General features: G+C 47.6%; 1 protein-coding gene across 8 annotated transcripts in view; it reads left to right on the top strand.

The window, feature by feature from the left end:
- Nucleotides 1–19,030, top strand: part of msi2a (musashi RNA-binding protein 2a) — a 218,608-nt gene that overhangs the window by 150,208 nt on the left and 49,370 nt on the right. For all 8 annotated transcript variants that reach the window (XM_053646207.1, XM_053646206.1, XM_053646213.1 and 5 more), the window contains exon 8: nt 13,180–13,262. In XM_053646207.1, coding sequence (XP_053502182.1) covers nt 13,180–13,262 — 83 coding nt within the window. The remainder of the gene's footprint in view (nt 1–13,179; nt 13,263–19,030) is intronic.

Raw genomic sequence — 19,030 nt, 5'->3', positions numbered from 1 at the left:
AGGTACAGCACTTCAGGAAAGGCCAGTGACACAAGACGGCACTCTTCACCTCGCTGCATCTGTAATAATGTTCATAATCCTCGGTCTCTTGCTCCCCCCCATCCCTCCCCATCCCTCCAATCCCCGACCTTTTTATTTATGTAATTTTTAAGCTAATTCACACCCCTCCCTCTGAAGAGCTCTGTAATCTGTCCACTATTTCTTGGGTTGCCAGTAGTAACGAGGCCAAACTCGCGCCCAACTTTTCTGTCCGAAAGGATGAATCACCTTTCAGTTTGATGGACACTTTCAAGCGCCGTCCAAATACCCTTTTTATCTCCCGGCTTGCACACTTCTCCCACCTTCAAAAAACGGTGACGGGCGTCTAAAGTAGAGGAGGGAGAAGAAGGGGGGGGGGGGGAGAAGGAGGCTTCAGGTGCAGTTGAAGTAAACTATCAGTGCATTCTGTCTCCAGCCCTCGTGTCCTCCCGCGTGTGAAGAGTTTCCATGGCGCGTCCCCGCGGTACAGGATTAGCTCCACTCATTTAGAGCCCTGCTCTGGCTCTGCAGATGTGGCCTTTGAGATTGAAATGAGCTTTCCTCTGCAAAGACCGAGTTAAAAGACATTTCTAAAGAGGGAGAACGAACGAGTGAAACATAGAAAGAGAGAGGAGAAAAGGAAAGCTGCTTTACTTCGTACTCGGAGTCCGTGTGCATTTCCTCCTTTTTCACTCGGGCTTTGACGAGTTAGCATGCCACGGGTTTTTTTCTTCTCCTTCTTCTTCTTCTTCTTTTTCCGCCAGTGTCGTGATGAAGTCTTCAGGAAAGCGATAACACGAGTGTAGCTCGTTTACGTGGCGACGACTCGGCACGCGTCTGTAGTAAGCCGCCGTCGGCTCGCACGTAAACATTTGCATTTATTCATTTGGTGGATGCTTTTATCCCGAGGGATTTACGGAATACCGTCACGACGCGCTTAAAGGCCACGACGGCACGTTTCCACCGTCAGACCAAGACGTGGGGGAGTTTTAGGATGAAGAGATCCATGGTGATGCACAAGATTTGGAAGAGCGCTACGAGTACTCGCGAGTGATGACTGACAGAGAGTCAGTAGCAGGGGAATTTAACTAACATTACTCAGGGTCCAGCAGATTCCTTGTGTACGAAAGGTCCAGATAAGCGACGGTCACTAATACCGAAGTGCGGTTTTGTCTTGTTTAACTTCGGTGTGTCACGTGATCACTATAAATAAATATATACTTGGTGCCAAACAATTGCAAACAAAACACAGGTTTATCCCAACCCCCCCGAGTCGCTGAACTTCGGCTAGGTGTTTTTGATCCTCTCTACTACGGTAGTCCTCGAGCGCTCGCCTCAATCAGCTGTAGTTCTTTGCTGGATCCGGCAGTTGACGATACTGACGCTTACACTGTCATCAGGGACGCTGTTCTGCGTCCGGGCCTGGTGAGGGGCGCAGGGAGGTTTAGTTAGTCCTTTTGACGCGATCTAGGTCTAGTCCTGTGCATCGTTTACAACTCGTCACATGGTTTGCGTTGGCGCGTTTTTCTGGTAAGGACTTCCACATCCACCGAAACGGAATTTTTGTGTCTCTCTCGTCGATTCCTGCAAGCTTGCTTAAGATAGACCATGTGCAACTATGACTAAGTGATGTCGAATATGGAATCGTCCCAGGCAGTACGCGCGGCTGGCGTGACTAGTACCACACCCCAAGATCGTTGTCTTTCATTCAAAGATGAAACAAACACTCGAGTCCTTCCTGCATCCGCTAGCCAGTCAGCTTATCGATATGCATAAGACGAAAGGCCAATTTATAATCCTGCTCCAAATAATATGAAGTCGGTACGTTTTGGAAACGAGTCCTCTTCAGCCCTGACTTGTTTTTAAGTCTGATTACGAGCATGTTGATTAGCACATTCTGTGAGATCTTGGCCGTGGTTCTTGCTCTTTCGCGTCGCTTGGGTTCTCTAGTGGGCAGATGATGAGATGAGATGAGATGAGAGAGAGAGAGAGAGAGAAACGCAGTCAGTGAACGAAACAAAATGAACAAAGGAGTAAATAAAGCAGCCAAGGTTCGGTGCAGAGCTTTCAGCGTGGCTAATTCATGTTGGCTGGGGCCCAGGTGCCATGATTAAAGTGTGTGTGAAGAGCGATGGAAGCAGCACTGCCGCAAACACGCTCACGTGGGATCACACAGCCAATTAAGCTGCACTTAAAGGATAAAATGAAACCTGGATGCTTTGAACATGCACGCAGATGACCCTGCCTTAGACTGTGTGTGTGTGTGTGTGTGTGTGTGTGTGTGTGTGTGTGAGAGAGAGAGAGTGTAATTTAAACCCAGGTCAGAGGCCTTTTCATTCTTAATTATGCATAAACAGTAATCACACATGTTCCTCCAGTGCTCATTTCAGTTCATTTCTCCAGTGTGTCCTGCACCGCTCTTATGCACCGCTCTTATGCCCCACAATGCATCAGGGCCGGTAGCGTTTAACGTTGCGACCGTCTGTGACTGTGCGGTCTGCGAGCGTTCCTCGAGCACGACGACGTTCCTTGCCTTCAATTATGATCTGTGTGAAAATAAAGGAAGCAGTCGGGCTTACAAGTGTTTTGGCTCGCTCATTAAGCGCCGTCTTCTAGAAGCGCAGACGCCGCGGCCGCAAAGTGCCAACATCAATGTTCTTCATTATGGGCGAATTGATCCGCTACCTCGCTTTTAAAACGCTGCCCGCGAGCACACTCGTAAATAGGAGAGTGCCTAATTAAGCTTAATCAATGCTTCTTTATGGCCCGGGCGCGTGCGTTTCGATCCGTTAACCAGCTGGTCCTCGGCGCTCGCTCTGCGCTGCTGCGCTCCTCGGGGTTTTCGCTAGCGGAGCTTTTACACGAACGCCGCCGAAATCCTAATGCGATTACAGAATGGGCGGGAGATGGAGGAAACTGGAAGAAGCATCATTTCTTTTAATTACAGGACACAACGAACTGTTCGGTTTTCATATTGTGCAGCGTTTTATCCCAGTTTACGTTTTATTATCGTTTAAAGTGTTTTAAAAACGAGTTTAAAGTTTACAGAGGCTAAACGTCCACGTGTCAGGATTAGCGCCGTGGGCGTTACTCGCTAGGTTAGCTTTCACGTGCTAGGTTGAGTTCACGCGCCAGGCCATTCGGACTCAGAGACACCCCCCCCCCCCCCCCCAAGCAGGATCTGTGTAGGAGGAATGAGTGACATCAGCCTTCTGATTGGTGAGTACGGATTAGGACCGCCCACTTTACTTGGAAAGGGAAAAAAAAATTCATCTAGAAATTCATCCAGAGTGCATCCAGTGCGGTCTTATTTGATTTATTTATTTATTTTTTGAAGGCAGTGATTTCCGTAGTGTCTGCTGACCTTCATATTTTATAATCGTGTGTGTGTGTGTGTCATCTCCGGTCCAGCATCTGGTCAGTTGGAAGAAATGTCGCTGGAAAACACCAGACCAGCGGATGAAAAGGAGCAGTGTGTACTGTTCTTCTGGAGTGTCGGGGTATATCGGATAACCGATCATCGGCACGTCACGTTCTTTTCCTCTTTCCTCGGCTCTCGGTCCGCGTTTCTTTCTCCAGCCCCTTCACACTGTCCCCTTCCTTGCCGTGTCTTCTCGTGCCCTAATCCAGAGTCCGTGTGTTCCCCTGCCATCCCTCCGTCCCACACTCCCATCCAGCTCTCATTTATTATTCATTATCTCCCGTCCAAATCCGAATTTCATCACAAAATGAAAAATGGTAATTAAGTCGGGATGAGAACGGTATCCGTATCAAGGCTCTCGAGCGGCACAAAAGGTGCATATCTGCCACGGAGCTTTCCCAGTTCCAGCTTAGAAATTGAGCCGAGTTCTCCGAGTTCCCCGAGGTGGACAACCTCCCAGGTATTGTCCGTCTCCGCCATCGGAAACTTATTGAGCTCAAAATCTCCATTGAGCTCTGACCGTTTATTCATTCCTGTCAATGTAAGAAAACGTATTATATTATATTTTATTATATTATATTATATTACTTTTATTTAATTAAGTTCACCTACCCTGAACCTACACTAATAGGACAGCTTTATCATGTCCACCTGCAATTAAGGTGCCCTTTGTAGATATAGAACAATATATAATGAAAGACTCGACATATCGCAGCGCTGTCGAGCGGAGTGGCGATTCTGATTGGACAGAAGGTGCTGATTAATTTTCTGGAACGTGGCTCGGATAATACCTTCAGTCGCGGGGATTTGTACGGCAGACGCTCCATATAATCTCCTATAAGACTAATAATACATGAATTACAAAAACGGTGACGTTATTTAATGACGGGGGAAGAAAATCACATCCGGGAAGGAGTCTCCAGTCACAGTGCTTTGTAGCTTAAAGAAAACACGGTGCTTTCTGGTTTCTCTGGGACATGTGTAGCATTTATTTGATTTATTTTTTTGGTCATGAATTTTCGAGAGGGAGAAAGTGAGAGGCTCGTGAGGGAACGGATGAGTACTGATTCCAGCGAGTGTGACCCGAGCGAAAACTCGATTTGTGGATGTTGGAATATATTCGTTAATGGTCGTCGCCCCCGAGTCCGTGTGTAGTTTGTCTGTCCATCGATGGAAATGTTCGTCCGTAGAGACCCGTTTGTGTTGATTATCCTCTGCACTTCATCAGTGCCGCTTTCTGGCCGCAGAACTGCTGCATGCTGGGTATTTTTCTCTGGGTATTTTATTTCCCTCACTCAGTGTGTGCTTCGTAAGAGGACCGCCATCTTGTCCTCCCGATTCTCTCGGTATATTTGCCTTCGTTCCTTCCTCGGTGAGAACAAAGACTTCTTAGACGAACAGTAACGAGACGTCTAGATCTCTGCAAAAAGTTCTCCCTGGCTGCGTACAAAAAAAGGTCAAACTTTAATATGGACCACTTAAGAATCATCGCGGACCGGGACCGACCTGTATGAGAACGGACCAATCACAAGGCCTCATTACAGGCCGGTTTAAGTGCAGCCAGACGGCCCGTGTAATGGACGAAGCTCACTCACGGGCTTTCTCTTCCTGTCTTTGTGTCTCGTGATCGGCAGTAAAGGCCGTTCCTATTGGCTGTGGAAAAGAGCATCTGGGAGCTGTGCTCGCTCAAATGAGAAACGAGTGAGTGAGTGTGTGTGTGTGTGTGTGTGTGTGTGAGAGAGAGAGACTAAGTAGGACAGAGAAATTGATGGCCCTTCGCTGTTCGCTGACCTACATACAGACACAGACAAAATAGTTCTTTCTGTGCTCATGCCGAGAGACTGCGCTCGCTCTCTCTCTCTCTCTCTCACACACACACACACACACACACACACACACACACACACAGCTCATGTGCCGTGTCTCCAAATACACATGTGAGCCTTTAGTCTTAGCTGTGTGCACAGGGAGTGTGTAGAGGGAGCTGGACATGGCCAGAGAACATGCAAGACAGCATGCACATGCATGCACACGCGCGCACACACACACACACACACACATACACACAAACCTTCAGCTCCCCAGTATAAAGAAATTTGCATGGCAGGCACACACTGGATGCCAGACTCTAGCACCACCTGTTCTCTCTCTCTCTCTCTCTGTGATTGATGTGCACTCGTATGTTCTCTGCTGTGCGTGTCTTTGCATGTTAGCACGAGCGTGAGGAGACAAAGCCGCCGGGATGTGTGTTGACAAACAGGTGTGTAGTCGGGAGCGCTCTCACGCACCGCGTCCGTTTTCCTCGCACGTGACGCACACCTCTTCCTCGCGGTGAAGAAGCGCAGGGTCGGGTGATACTGGGTGGATCTTCTCATAAACCCCGTTTTCTCCCAGTTTTGCCGTTTCCCAAATCCCCACCCATCAGCCACAAGCATGCACTTCCTGCTTTTTCAGTGTCTTTTTTCATACATTGGATTGACTAGGAAGAACACTCACTCACACACTCACTCGCACACACACTCAGTCACGCTCGCTTATGTACAGCGTTCTGTATCTCCTGTAATTGGTGGATCGTTTCTGTAAGAGAGATCCTCGGCGCTCCAAATGTCACTGCGAAACGGTAAACCGGTAATCTGGAGGCCGCATGCTGGAGAATGAATTGAGATGTATGTTGAGGAAGCGAAAACACCCTCTCTCATCTCTCTCTCACACACACACACACACACTGCACTCTTCTACTAGGCTGGTGTTTGTGTGTGACGGTGTCTGACTGATGGCTGTCTCTCTGTAACGCTCCCATCAGCACTGTGGCCTTTGTGCTTCCTGTGTAATTAGGGACGGAGCCGGCCTGATGCGTGTGTAATTACATCAGCCCGACTCCGAGGAGAAGACAGAAGCAGAGATGGAGGGATGAGATTGGACTTGTTGCTCGTTCTTCTGGCAGAGATTTTTGTCTTGTGTGTGTGTGTGGATGGTCCGGATTCCTCCCTGCACTGTAAACGCCACACACTCGCGTGCACTAATCACAGCCCGGGGAATTTCAGAGGCTCTTGTTATTGTGAAAGGAAATGATTTTGTTCTGTAAGGCGGAGCTGTCAGGAGTGCATCTGCTGCGCCCTTACTTACTTACTCTCGCCCTCTCTTATTTAAAGGCGACGAAAGCCTGCAGTTCACACACTCGCAGCATACTGACACGCGCATTTTCCTGCGTGTGCTTTTAATTGCTTCAAAAAAGAGCAAGAGGGTGCAATCGTGTGGGTTAAGTCAATAGATCTGACCAGAAGTAATGGTAATATACTCTCTCTCTCTCTCTCTCTCTCTCTCTCTCACATACACACAGAGATGAGACAGCTGACTGAGCCCGTCTATTTCCACAAAGCCAGGTTTGCACTCGCATGTTCGCTGATTCGGATATTCATTTGGCAGACACCTTTTTTTTTTAATTATTTATTTTTAATCCAGAACCACTCGCACGTGACGCAGAAATTCAGTCCGAGTAAGAAGCGAAAGTTTGCGAGCTAATACACACAGGAGCGTCACGAGGCGAGCGTTTACTCGGACACTGATAATCCAGTCTGATTTCAGATCAGGTTATCGGAGAGTTTATGCAGAGGGCATTTCCTCTTAAGTTGGAGAAACTTTTGAAAGATTTATTTTACTGACACTTAAAAAGGACTTCAGACAAATGAAAGGACTCGCAGAGACGCGCTGTGATCAGCACACTGCGATATTTATTCGTTATCAGATTAAACCTTTTATCACACACCTGGGTTAGTGTGTGTGTGTGTGTGTGTGTGTGTTTAGATACATTTATCTATTGTTGGCTGCACGGTTTTCTCTCATTTAACTAGAACATTAAGAGCACGGGCCGCCGGTGCTGATGTATCTCGGCTGCTCTTCCTCGAAATTTCACACGCAGCAGTTAATTGGTCTCCTTCCTCTTCTAGTCAGCGTTTTGGTGCAAATGGGCCGGTTTGTGCTGCTTGTTCTTCCTTTGTTCGCTGCCAAATTATGCTTCCTTCCTTTATTTATTTATTTATTTACACATACATACTGTAACTGCTTTGCTCATGGAGATCCTGTTCCACGTGCTTCTCTTTTTGGGCGGTCTCTTTTACACGCCCCTGTGTGAGCAGGGCAGGTCGGTGCTGCACACCCCCCCCCCCCCCCGTGCCCCTCGTTGGTCTTCGCCGAGGCGTGTCACATGCACACTTCAGTCCGACTGGCTGAGAAGAGGGGCGGGTACAGAGTAATAAACTGAAGCTCCGGGCAGTAGTGGTTCGGTGACAGGAGAATGAACCAGAGAGAGTGAGCGAGACAGACAGAGCTGGGGTCAGAGGTCAAACAGGAGAGTGCTTTACCCCTGCAGGGGGAGGGTTCTCTCTGTTCTCTCGGGGCTGTTCCGCCTCTCTCCCTCTCTCCCCCCGCAACCGCTCCTGCTGCTGCCTCAGCGCTCGCTCATTAGCCGCTCGGCTTTACCGCGAGGGGGGAAGTAGGGCAGAGATCATTAGCGATTTGGAGGGAGTGATTTGTTTTGTTCTACAAGTTGTTTTGCACGATGTCTTTGTAGTGGGAATGAGGGATTTTTTTTTTACTTCCTATTCCCGTTAGTTTTAACATTTAATGTCGCTATTAATCAAACGTGTCACTTTCTCCTGCATCTGCAAGACTGTAGACCTCCGTCTCACTGAGGAGTGCCACTTCTGTCATGCATCCGCGGTGTGCAGACTCTTCCGTGTGTGTGTGTGTGTGTGTGTGTACCTGGGCTCATGTTGCTAGTGAGAGTAGCCTGAGGGTGAATATGTGTGAGTCAGCAGGCTTTGGAATGGGGACATGCTGATGTATGATTTTAGGAGGAGATATGATCAGCAGAAGACACACATTCTCGCGACCAAAATAAACACACGAGCCCTCATGTCTTTGTCTTTCCAGACATTTATATATATATATATATATATATATATTGTGTGTGTGTGTGTGTGGATGTGATATATGGATGTACAAAATGTACATTATTCTGAATGCGTCTTCTAGTGTTCTAAGCAGCCACAAATGCACTGCAGAAATATCAAATATGTGAGCGGGATTTAAAGAACAGTCCAGTGCACATCTCTAGTTGGGACCACGTTATGAACCGGATTGATGTAGCGGAGGCTGAGGAACTGTCAGAGCCAGAATTCACACACACTGCGCCGATGGAGCTGGACACGTAGCAGTTAGTCTGCTGTCTCTGGTCAGAGACGCATGCGTAGTGGATGTAGTAAACAAATTAAGTGCGGTGCACGACCCGAGTAGAGAAACCGGACGTATTCGGAGCTTCGTTCCACAGAGGTCCGTTAAACAAACCTTCTTTTCCGTCCAGACGCTGTCGGTTGTTTTGCAGAAAATAATGAACATCCATAGTATCTGCTGTCTCATAAGTCTCTCATTAGCCTGTGCTAGTGTACTATGTCCACGGCCATGCAGTCGAACCGTAATTCGGTGCATCTGTGGTGTAAGTATAACATCCGTGCATGTCTTTTGATCTGCCTCGAGATGTTTTCTTGCCGTGGCGCGAGTCTGTTCACGTCCCGTCAATCGTCTGGAGTGTGTCTCCGTGTTTAAAAAAGGTGTGTGCACGCTCCTCGGTCTGACGGAAGTTAAACCCGTCTTCGGCATCATCACCCCGACGGTCTCCGTCATGCGCTTGTGTAAATGCTTTGAAAGAACTGTAAAAGGACATTAGCGCACAGGAGCGTTTACGCTCATTTATAACTCCCCAAAGGAAAGATGTCGGAGTCGAAGCTTTCAGACAGAGGCTGACAGTTTGAGCGTTTTACCCGCGCTAACTTTCTCCCTTCGCACTTTTCCTCCGTCGACTTGTGGAAATTAGGGTCTCCTTGGAAGTCTCTCCGAGCCTCTTGATTCGTTCTGCCTTAAATACGTTAAACTCCTTTTTTAAGCAAAGGTCACTTGGCGTTTCATCAATTTAGCATTTAAATGGGGTTTTTTTTTGTGTGTGTGTGTGTTGCTCTGAAGGGAGAACGGGATTCAAACGTTAGACACTCTGGCCGAGAGAGAGGGAGAGAGATGTGCTGCGGTGTGTGGAGACACAGGCTGCTAGCGCCCAGCTAATAAGTGTGAGATACAACTCGGTCATCCGCGACGGCCGACCGACTGGCGCTAACACCTATTATCGGGCGTGCGATTGCGAAATCTGTGCGTTGCCGTAAAAGCCGATTGTTTAAGGTTGAGAGAAAGTCGCAGAGCGTGGAAGAGAAAGCGAAAGGTGTCGCTGCCACTCCCGAGGGAGGGGTGGGAGGGGGAGTGGTACGGCCGTTCCTTAATAACACGAGGGAGGCAGTTGCGTCTACCGTCTGTTGTTCTCGGGGGGGCATGGGGAAGGTATGAGGGACGGCTCTGTGGAGTAAGGGAGCGAAGTGGGCGACCGCACTATCGTGGGCAGTCATTAAACGGGGCAAGATGGGTTGAGTTTCAGTATGAACCCCCCCGGCGCTGCAAAACTATATGCCCTCCTGCATGCTAGTGTGTGTGTGGTCCAAGGATGAAAAGACAGAAAGTAAGCAAAGGCATATGTGGTGCGATGTGTGGCTTATTCCCCCATCTGTTCCAGCAGCAATGCTCACCATCCATAACTGTAACAGAGACGTCAGGCTCCGTGTTCGCTGGATCCCTCAACATCTGCCACAGCAGGGTTAGTGGGTACATGTGAGAATACTGTGCTGAAATGTTGCGTGTGTATGCAAGGCATGTTGGTCCGTTTGGATCTCTAACTTGTACTTGGTAAACCTGATTACCCTGTGTTTGAGGGGTTATCGTCTCTGTGCTGCCCCTGTTGGGTCAGCAGTGGTACTGCACTATGGCCTGTGCAAGTGGTGAGGCCAAATGTGCGCTAACCCCTCTCTTACAGTGTGTCGCCCTCCTCCCGTCTTCACCGTTGACGCCTGGCTCTTGACGACTGATTTGTCAGATATCAGAAGTGCCACTTGCAAGGTCGTCCTTTCACTTTTTCAGGCACGTTCACCAGTCCACTACTTTCTCCTAAATCCTGCCCTTCCAGAAACCTCACACACCCTCCAGAAGCGAGACCGTGGTGTGAAAAATATCTCAGCCGGCTGCTCTTGTCTGAACCCGCCGTTATGTCACACCTACGAGACCGGAGGTGTATTTCAAAGGAGGCACTTACTAGCAGGAGAGCTGCTGCTACTTTCCGAGCCTCATTGCTCATATACCTTGCTTATTCCTCTCTGTAGCCCAATTAGTTCTCTTTTTTTTTTTTTTCCTTCTCTAAGAAGGGGTGTGCGAAAGTAGTTCCCGGTCAGAGCGAGAGCTTTTATTTCACCGATTACAGCTCCCATTGCCAGGTCCAAGTTCCTTGCTTAACGGTAAATAATGAGAGGAAAAGATGAAGTGAAAAGTGAACAACTTGAAGCTGCACGGAGAGGTGAAGGAAAACGGTAGGACGGGTGAGTTGAGCTCTGGATGCTTTACGAGCGTCTGAATCGAGCTTTATTTCCTTCAGACCAACGTCACGCTATGCGGCGCTTGCGTAAGACGGAGGGAAAGAGCGATTCCGTCCTCGCACTCTGACGTCAATGGCAGCCTTCTACTGCACCTGCGTGCGTCGTCTCGGCAAGGTGCGACACCGTGTGAAAGCAGACAGCCCGCGACGCAACCTCACGAGCTCGCCACGAGCCAATCCTCCTCTCCTCTGGGATGAGAGAATGGTTCTAACACACACCACACACTCGCACTGCAAACACTGTGAATTCCGTTTATTCCGTCTGTGGCTTGCTGCAGCGGGGCTTAATCCTCTAGAATGAGGTTTGGGCAAAAATACTGTTTCAATCACGACAGTGTGGATTTCAAATAAATATCTATTCATTCAGTTTATTACTTGCTACATAGTTAGACAAGGTAAAAAAAAAAACATAATTAAAAAATCAGCCTCAGCTTGTTAAATATAGATAATTGATGTTGACTGTATACTTGTCTAACGTTAGCCGAGTCAAACATACTCTGATGTATTTTATTTCTCATTAATAAACTTAAAACATTCTCCATTTACCATGACTGAAAGTACGAGTTCCTCCTGAGTCCAGTGGAGAGCGTGTAAGATTGTGGAAGGGGGCGGGGCTTCCAGGCAGTGTCCGTTTTTTTTTTTTTTGTTTTTTTTTTTTATGGTGGCGCGCATAATCTGTGCGTTCAGTCCTTAAAACCCACACGGTTGCGCCCTCATTTATTTGCCTTCTTATCAGCCCCTGCTGTCTCTTTATCTTTCCTTATCTGCGGTGTGTTTGTGTGTGTTGCAGAGTCCACAGCCCTCTGTCTTCCCTATCTGCTGCACTTGACCTCTGACCCCACTTATCTCTCCTCCTGGGGGCCGTTGAGGTTCGCGGGCTAGAGGTTAGCTTCAAGTGTAGATCTTGGCTGCTGCGGTTTCCTGTTTTATCTGTTCGCTCAGATTAGGATTTGACTTGGCGTGGGGGGGGTGTTGGAAAGCCCTGCGGGTCGAGCGTTTAAAAGGGGCCTCGTTTGTCGGACTCGTGTGGAGAGACGAGGCGTGTCGGAGGCTTTGTGTTCCGGGTCGTCGGATCTCGGCTAACGTGCACGATTTCGTAGGTACGGTAATGTGAAACGCATGCACGGTGGAGGAGGACAACTTGTATTATGACATGTATGGTGTATTTAATGTAGAGAGGCATACGCATAGCTTGTATGCTGTAATGCAAACGCATCCATCTGTCAGCAGAAGCCTGCGCTTAGACTCTCTTTTCATGTGGCTTCCTTTTGTGCGTGTCACTTGTCTCTATAACACAGCTGCTCTTGAATATAGAGATGATGCTCATGATGATGAAGTGTGTGTGTGTGTGTGTGTGTGAGAGAGCGGCACTCGTGAGCATGTGCGATAGCAGGTACTACCGAACATTTCAACCGGAATAAACAGACAGCAAAGCAACGGTTTTGCCATTCATCGCAGCTTGTTTTCTTTTGTGTTCCCACAGTAAGCCCCCTCTTAACACTTGGCAATGGCAAGTAATTTCCCCTTTTGAGGCTCAGCCATACAGATAGAAAATTGCTTTTTGTGCATCGCCATCAGAGTCTAATGCAAAAGAGGATCGCAGATGCCTGATGAATTCCGGCAGCTCTTCTTCTTTTTTCTTTTTTTTTTGGGGGGGGGGGGGGGGGCAGTAGGAGAGAGAGGGTTAAGCTTTTATTTAATAAATATGAAGGAGAAAGAATCCCATGGTCAGCGACACATTTCAGATATTGGCTGCTCCCGTATTACCATAAAAACGAGAGCTTGTTATACAGTGAAATTTCAATGAAGGGAACACAAAATGCATTTAATGAAATTCAGATGCTGGAGAGCGGGTTTCCGTGAATCTCATTAAGCAGGCTTTGTGCTATTTTCCCATCTCCCCCTTTGTGTGGAGGAGCCTCTCCACCGTGTCTAATAATGTCAGAGATTTCATCATTGGCCTGGTTTCAAAAACACGTCGTCTGTTTGGTGGGGAAAGACACACTGATGTTTAAGGCTGTCGTCGTTTTCATCTGATACTTAACCCGTCCCCGTCCCCCCCACCTCCCCCCTCCTTCCCCCCCACCGATTCACTACTGATCAACTGGACATTGCAATTTTTTAAAAACTGAACTTTTTAAAATAATAATAATAATAAACGATAACCAAGACATTTCTTCATTCAGTCTTTTTCTGTTTTGTCTCTGTTTCTCTGCAGGCTTTGGCTTCGTAACCTTTGAGAACGAAGACGTCGTAGAGAAAGTCTGTGAAATTCATTTCCATGAAATCAATAATAAAATGGTAAGTGTTCTTCATTTTTGCAGTTCTGCCAGCGACGTTACCTGGATTAATATTCGATTTCCCGTTTGCCGAAGCCCTAATGGCGTGCGTTTTGGTTTGTCCTTTTTTGGGGTTTTTTTTGACGTGGGATGCGTGTGGATGTAAGATACAGATTTCAGGCGTAGTGATGTGTATGCGCTGTCCAGGAAAGCGTGAAATTGTGTGCGAGTGTGGTCTAGTGTATACCGTCAGGTAACGGAAAGAAGACGGAAACCTGTTCCTTCTGCTCTTTGTAAAGCCTTGCGCTGTCGTTGGCAGAGAAATGGAGAGAGAGAGAGAGAGAGAGGATCTGATAGACTTGGCAGCAGCTGACTTCATTAAAGATGGATTATCGCTTTTGCGATCCTTGTAATGACCAGCCTTGGTCCTGCGTCACACAGCTGATCTCTCAGGGCCGCACACCCAGGACGGGCAGCCATTTTGTGAGTTTATGCGGAACGCGATTAGAAAGATCTCTTTTGGAGATTTAGCTTTATAAGGACGTGCACAGATGGTGCGTGATGGAGTAATCGGGTAACAAGTTTAAGTAGTCACAAGTTTCCTGTGTCTCCTTTTCGCTGTTTATGACCGAGCTTCATCACGCAGTCACTCCGCGTTGCCTCTCGTCCCCTCTCTGCAATTCAATACGTCCTACCCGAGACTCTTCAGGAGGCGTGGAATACAGAGTCTGGCTTTCTAGTGCAAAGCAGAACGAGGGGACCAAGTTCTCAGTGTTCCCCTTCCACGATCACGTGGCTGAAGGAGCGGTCTGCGTTCACGAGCTTCTGACTGGCGAATAGAAGCAGAAAGACGTGTAGATGAACAGAATCATGGGGGAAAAAAATAAAAAAAGATGGATGGCTACGTAGACGGCCGGTTTGTTTAGCAAGCGCTCGACCTAGGCTCTGTCCACACGTGTACGGTATATCTGAAAACAAATTGGGGGTTCCCCCTCCCCCTGCACTTTGACGTCCTGCCCACACGAAAACACAGATTTGGATGACTCAGATTGGAGCAGTTTATGACCTACTGTTACCGAGCTGGTGTGTTTACGTGTGGTGTGGATGGAGATATTTTCAGAAACGTTATTCGTATGGGTGGGAATGTCTTTAAAAACGGTGTCCCCAGAAATGTCCATATGCATGTGGACCTTAGAAGAGTAGAACCTGGTTGTGGGGGTACAGTGATGCCTGAAGATAGCAGAAGCCGAGGCAGAAAGCAGGGCTCCAAAGTACTCCTGCCCACTGCTGCAGATATAGAGTTGTTTGATTGACAGGACCACAGAGCAGAAAGCAGTAGGAGACTGGAGACACTGCTCTCTCTCTCTCTCATGCTTTCTCTGTCTTCCCCCGGGTACTATATATGTGTACCAGCAAGCGACTGATGTCTGCCTTTGGCCCCTCTGAGACAACATGGGATGGCTCAGTGAGGGCAGGACCTGTGGGCTTTGGGTATCAAGAACAGAATCCCTGTTCTAGACACACACACACACACACACACACACACATTCATTTCTTGTCCTCTCCCTCTTTCTTCCCCCTCCAACCCCGTCACACACCGCCTGTTCAGATCTTGTGGAAAGACACAGTATCTGGCTTCAGATTCATGAGAACCAGACAGTGCAATCAATTTTTTGTATGATCGTGCATCAGATGCTTTCATCACTAGGGAGCACCAAAGCCAGGGTCCTGGTTACACGTCTTATCTCTGGCACTTTCCTCCTCCCGGCACTGTTCGTGCCATCCGTCGCATGCCTGTCTCCGAAATGAGCCTGCCAGGAAATTGCGTGCATCATTATTACCAGATGAGTAACCTCAGGGCAGGCAAAAAAAAAAAACCCAAAAAGGAGTGAGTGGAAAAAGAAGAGACCGTATTTCAAAATGCTGCATTTAATAGAGGCCATTTGGTTCATGTACACGACAACAGTGGTTCTTCTCTCGTCTTGGTGACATTTCGCTGGCTCGGTTTTTAAATGAAAGAGACGTAGGAGTGAAGTAAGAACAGCTTAGTTTGGAACATGGTTGAGAAGAGTTTGGTGCCTTCCTGCCCCCGCCTTCAGTGTTCATTTCAGAGCTGAAAACTCTTTCTCTGCCAGGTAGATCAAAGCAGGCTCAGAAGCATCACCTGCTTGCAGCCTCATTGCTTATTTGACTTGCTAATTTGCGACCATCATCCTCATCATTATGATGACTGTTATTACTATTTTGTAAACCTCGAGCCGGCGCTTCAGTTGGGATGTCTGGAATGCCGATGTTTTTTTTGGATTTTTTTTGCCCCCTCCGTTTCCCCTTTCTTCTTTGCTGTAACCATCTGTTGAGGTAGCACTTTAAGCTATGAGCCGGATGCCCCTTTACACCTACAACCCAGATGGACCTGGGAGGGATTCCAGCACAGCAGGGGATTGGGAGAGAACGAGACGAAAAGAGGGGAACACTCCTTCTGCCAGCTGCCTTTGATTTTCCACTTTGGACACACGGCAGCCTATAAAACATTCAGGAGCCTCCTTCCTTCATTACACTAAAACCAGAGCTCGGTTCAAGTCACGTATTGCTGGACGGACACTGGGCCTAAAACGGACCTGACACGAGGCGCACATCTGGAGGAAATGGAGACAGGGATGGGATGAACAGATGTGAGAATAATAAGGGGAGAAAGGCTTTTCCAGTGGTGTTAAAGTATGAGAAAGGGGTGGTTAAAAAAAAAAAAAAAATACTAAAAATTTCAGGAGCGACGCAAATTTAAGAAGTGGCTCCTTGATGAACCGACACTAACCGCCCTGCCCTTTGCTGCTGGACCCTGTGGGAGTTCTTTGATGTGGACGAGCAAGCATGGTCCAATCCTCTCTAGCCTGACTATTGAATATTATATTAGAGTGTGTATTAACTACTTTTCTAATCAAGAAGCCAGAGAATACCGAATATGACGCCATGTTGATCCACTAAAGTTCCCCAAGATCTAGATTGCTCAATTTTTTTTTAAAATCTAACTCTGGATGCCGTGTCTCCTTTTCTGACTCCTATTCTAACTCTTCTCAAGCGCGGATCCGCTAACGTTCGTGACTCCTCCCTATTCCTCGTCTTCCCCAGCCCATCAGTGGCAGCATTGTGACTAAATAGTGAGCCAGGATCAAAGTCAACACCTTCCGCAGGACTTGATACACTTAAAGAGTGTCATTTAGAAACTCGTGAGTCATTATTTACAGCCTGCTGGAGGGTAGTGGAGAATTACAGCTTTCTCCATAACCCATGGAAAGTTATTCTCTCCTACACTTGCAGGAGGCTCTTCCGTCTGGCTGAGATCCTTGCCCAGGACTCCTCATGTCTGGATGAGAGGAATGCCTGAATACACTCTTCTGTCCACAGACCAGACAAAAAAAAAAAAAAAAAGATGGAAAGTGAGAAGGAAAGGGTGAGAACAGGAGAGCTCTTCATTCATTCACAGACTTTTCAGATCTGATTACCGCTGCGACCTCCGTTCGCTCTCCCTAGGGCTGCCGGGAATCAGGAATGAGAGAGTGATTGAGAAAATGGCCTTCGCTTGCGCCGTCCCTGCCTCCCTTCCCCCGTCTCTCTTTCCTCAATGGCTCCTGATCACTCCCTTCTTGCTTGTTAAGATGTGAGTTCTGCCTCATCAACGAAATGCAGGAAATGGCAGCGCATACCAATAAGCCTTTCTCGTACCCCCACCGTCTCTCTCTCCATCTCTCTTTCTCGCTCCTTTTGTCGTATTTTTTTGGCACAATTTGGCTCCAGCAGTGGGCCAGTTATCTGAAGAACTGGCTGCTGGCGCTTATCCGTTTGCCTGTAGAGCAGCTTGAGTGACCATCTCGCAGATAATGACCTAGTCATTAAGACTCCGGTGCTCCTGCTCAGCTTCAAAGACCGGGACAGACTGCGGACTCGCTTCCCCAGATGTTGGACAGGGAGGAAGACGGAGGAGCGAGAGAAGAGGGATCTAGTAGATCGGAGCCTCTGCGTCCTCTCGTGCGACATTTATCACAGCCACTCAGAATGTCATTAATTTGTGCGGTGCGACTAATGGACTGATGTAGTGGGTGATGATGATGGATGAGCAGGAAGGCAACACACACACACACACACACACTGGTTTTTTTGCTTTTCTGACAGAATGCTTTGTGATTCAGACCCCTCTACAAGAAGTGTATTCAGTCAACTTACAGCCCCTTAGTCCTCTCTGCTAATCATTAAGCTAATCTGGTTCAAACCATATTGCTACAGCAAGCACTGCTTAAACCCTAAAGGAGGGAGTTGATTGGTAATTAAATTGATCGGCGCATTGATTTCACTGCCTCCGATGCCGTCCTCTTACACCGACACTCCAGGTCTGTTTGACCCTTTGTGCTTTTGACCTCGCATCGATCTAAGGAAACAATTAAGTTTCTCTGTCAATTACAATACAAACACAAGCACCGCTTTTCTCAGAGACATCTGTCGTTTTCTTGGTTTCTCTTCCTCAGGAAGATCGGGTTAAAAGTGTACGATCAGTCTTCGATGGGTCCGACGTCACGGACCCTGCGTCATCGTGATCGTTTTCTTTCAGTCAGGCTAAATGATGTATGTTTGTAAGATTATTACTATGAAATAAAATGCGTCAGTGCATGTTCGCTAACGTTAGACACGTATTAACTATTTAAAAAAAAAAAAAAATTTTATCAGGAGTGACACCAAGTTTTTTTAGCGTCTACGTTTAACCGAAACGAACAAGGTTTCCCCTCGAACCGCCCGGCGATGATTGACTGTAAAACCGCGTCTGTATGCGTCTGCTTAATTCCGCCCCGGCTAACTTTTGTTCCATAACAAATTATGATTCTGTGGAATTTATTTTAAAAATAAAACGTTGATTATCTTAATATCTTACTATCTTCCCATCATGTCAAAGTATTTCATAGAAGTACAACGAGCCAATCAAATCGCAGCCTCCAAAATATTTTTTTTAGATACGCTTTGAAACTATAAACACACCGTATACGGTTAAATGTGTGTGTGTGTGTGTGTGTGTGTGTGTGTGTGTCTATTTAAACGAGCTCAGTGACTCCGCCACTGTGCAATGAACTTTTCGGTTATGAGCAGTTGTCATTTATTTATTATATTGTGCGTGTGAGACTTTTGTGCGAGAAACAATTTCGAACCTTTTAATCACGACGCTGATAAATGAGACCTCTGGTGCGTTCGCTGTTTTATCGCTAAATCCTAAATCATCTTTTTAAGGCTAATTACCAAACCGTGTAAGAGCTGATTGGACGAGCATTAGGACGCAGTAACTAGTAAACACTTCACACACACCAACGCTTTTCGGTCTAGTTAGTGTTTACGCCGGATACGTTCTCCGAATCCGACTGCCGAACTCTTGACGTGCACGGCAGCGGAGAAAGGACCGCTCCTGAAGAAAGCTAATGAACAGTGTAGATGTGCTGTTATTCAGAGCCTGACCTTGCCCAGGGAGAGTGGTGCTGGAGACTGACTTGCACAGTACATTAGCTCGCTCGGCTTCGTACAAAAGCAGAAGGACGACGGAATGCAGAGGGAAAGTCTTCCTCGGGCTACAGCGAGAGCTGTATTATGTAGCTTTGATGGGAAGGAGAGCTATTAGTATGGTGTTCGGTAGCATCAAACTGCATGCAGTGAAGTACAGTGGGCTTTCCTTTCCCTTCCACCCCCCCCCCCCCCCCCCCCGCTGAAGCATATAGCTTCTGACAGCGTTGTTCAGGGGGGCGGCTATGATGGAAGGAG

The sequence above is a fragment of the Ictalurus furcatus genome, chromosome 16, assembly GCF_023375685.1.
Source record: "Ictalurus furcatus strain D&B chromosome 16, Billie_1.0, whole genome shotgun sequence".
Classification (NCBI taxonomy): Eukaryota; Metazoa; Chordata; class Actinopteri; order Siluriformes; family Ictaluridae; genus Ictalurus; species Ictalurus furcatus.
The sequence above is the reverse complement of the archived record's forward strand: the minus strand, read 5'-3'. Positions and strand labels throughout refer to the sequence as shown.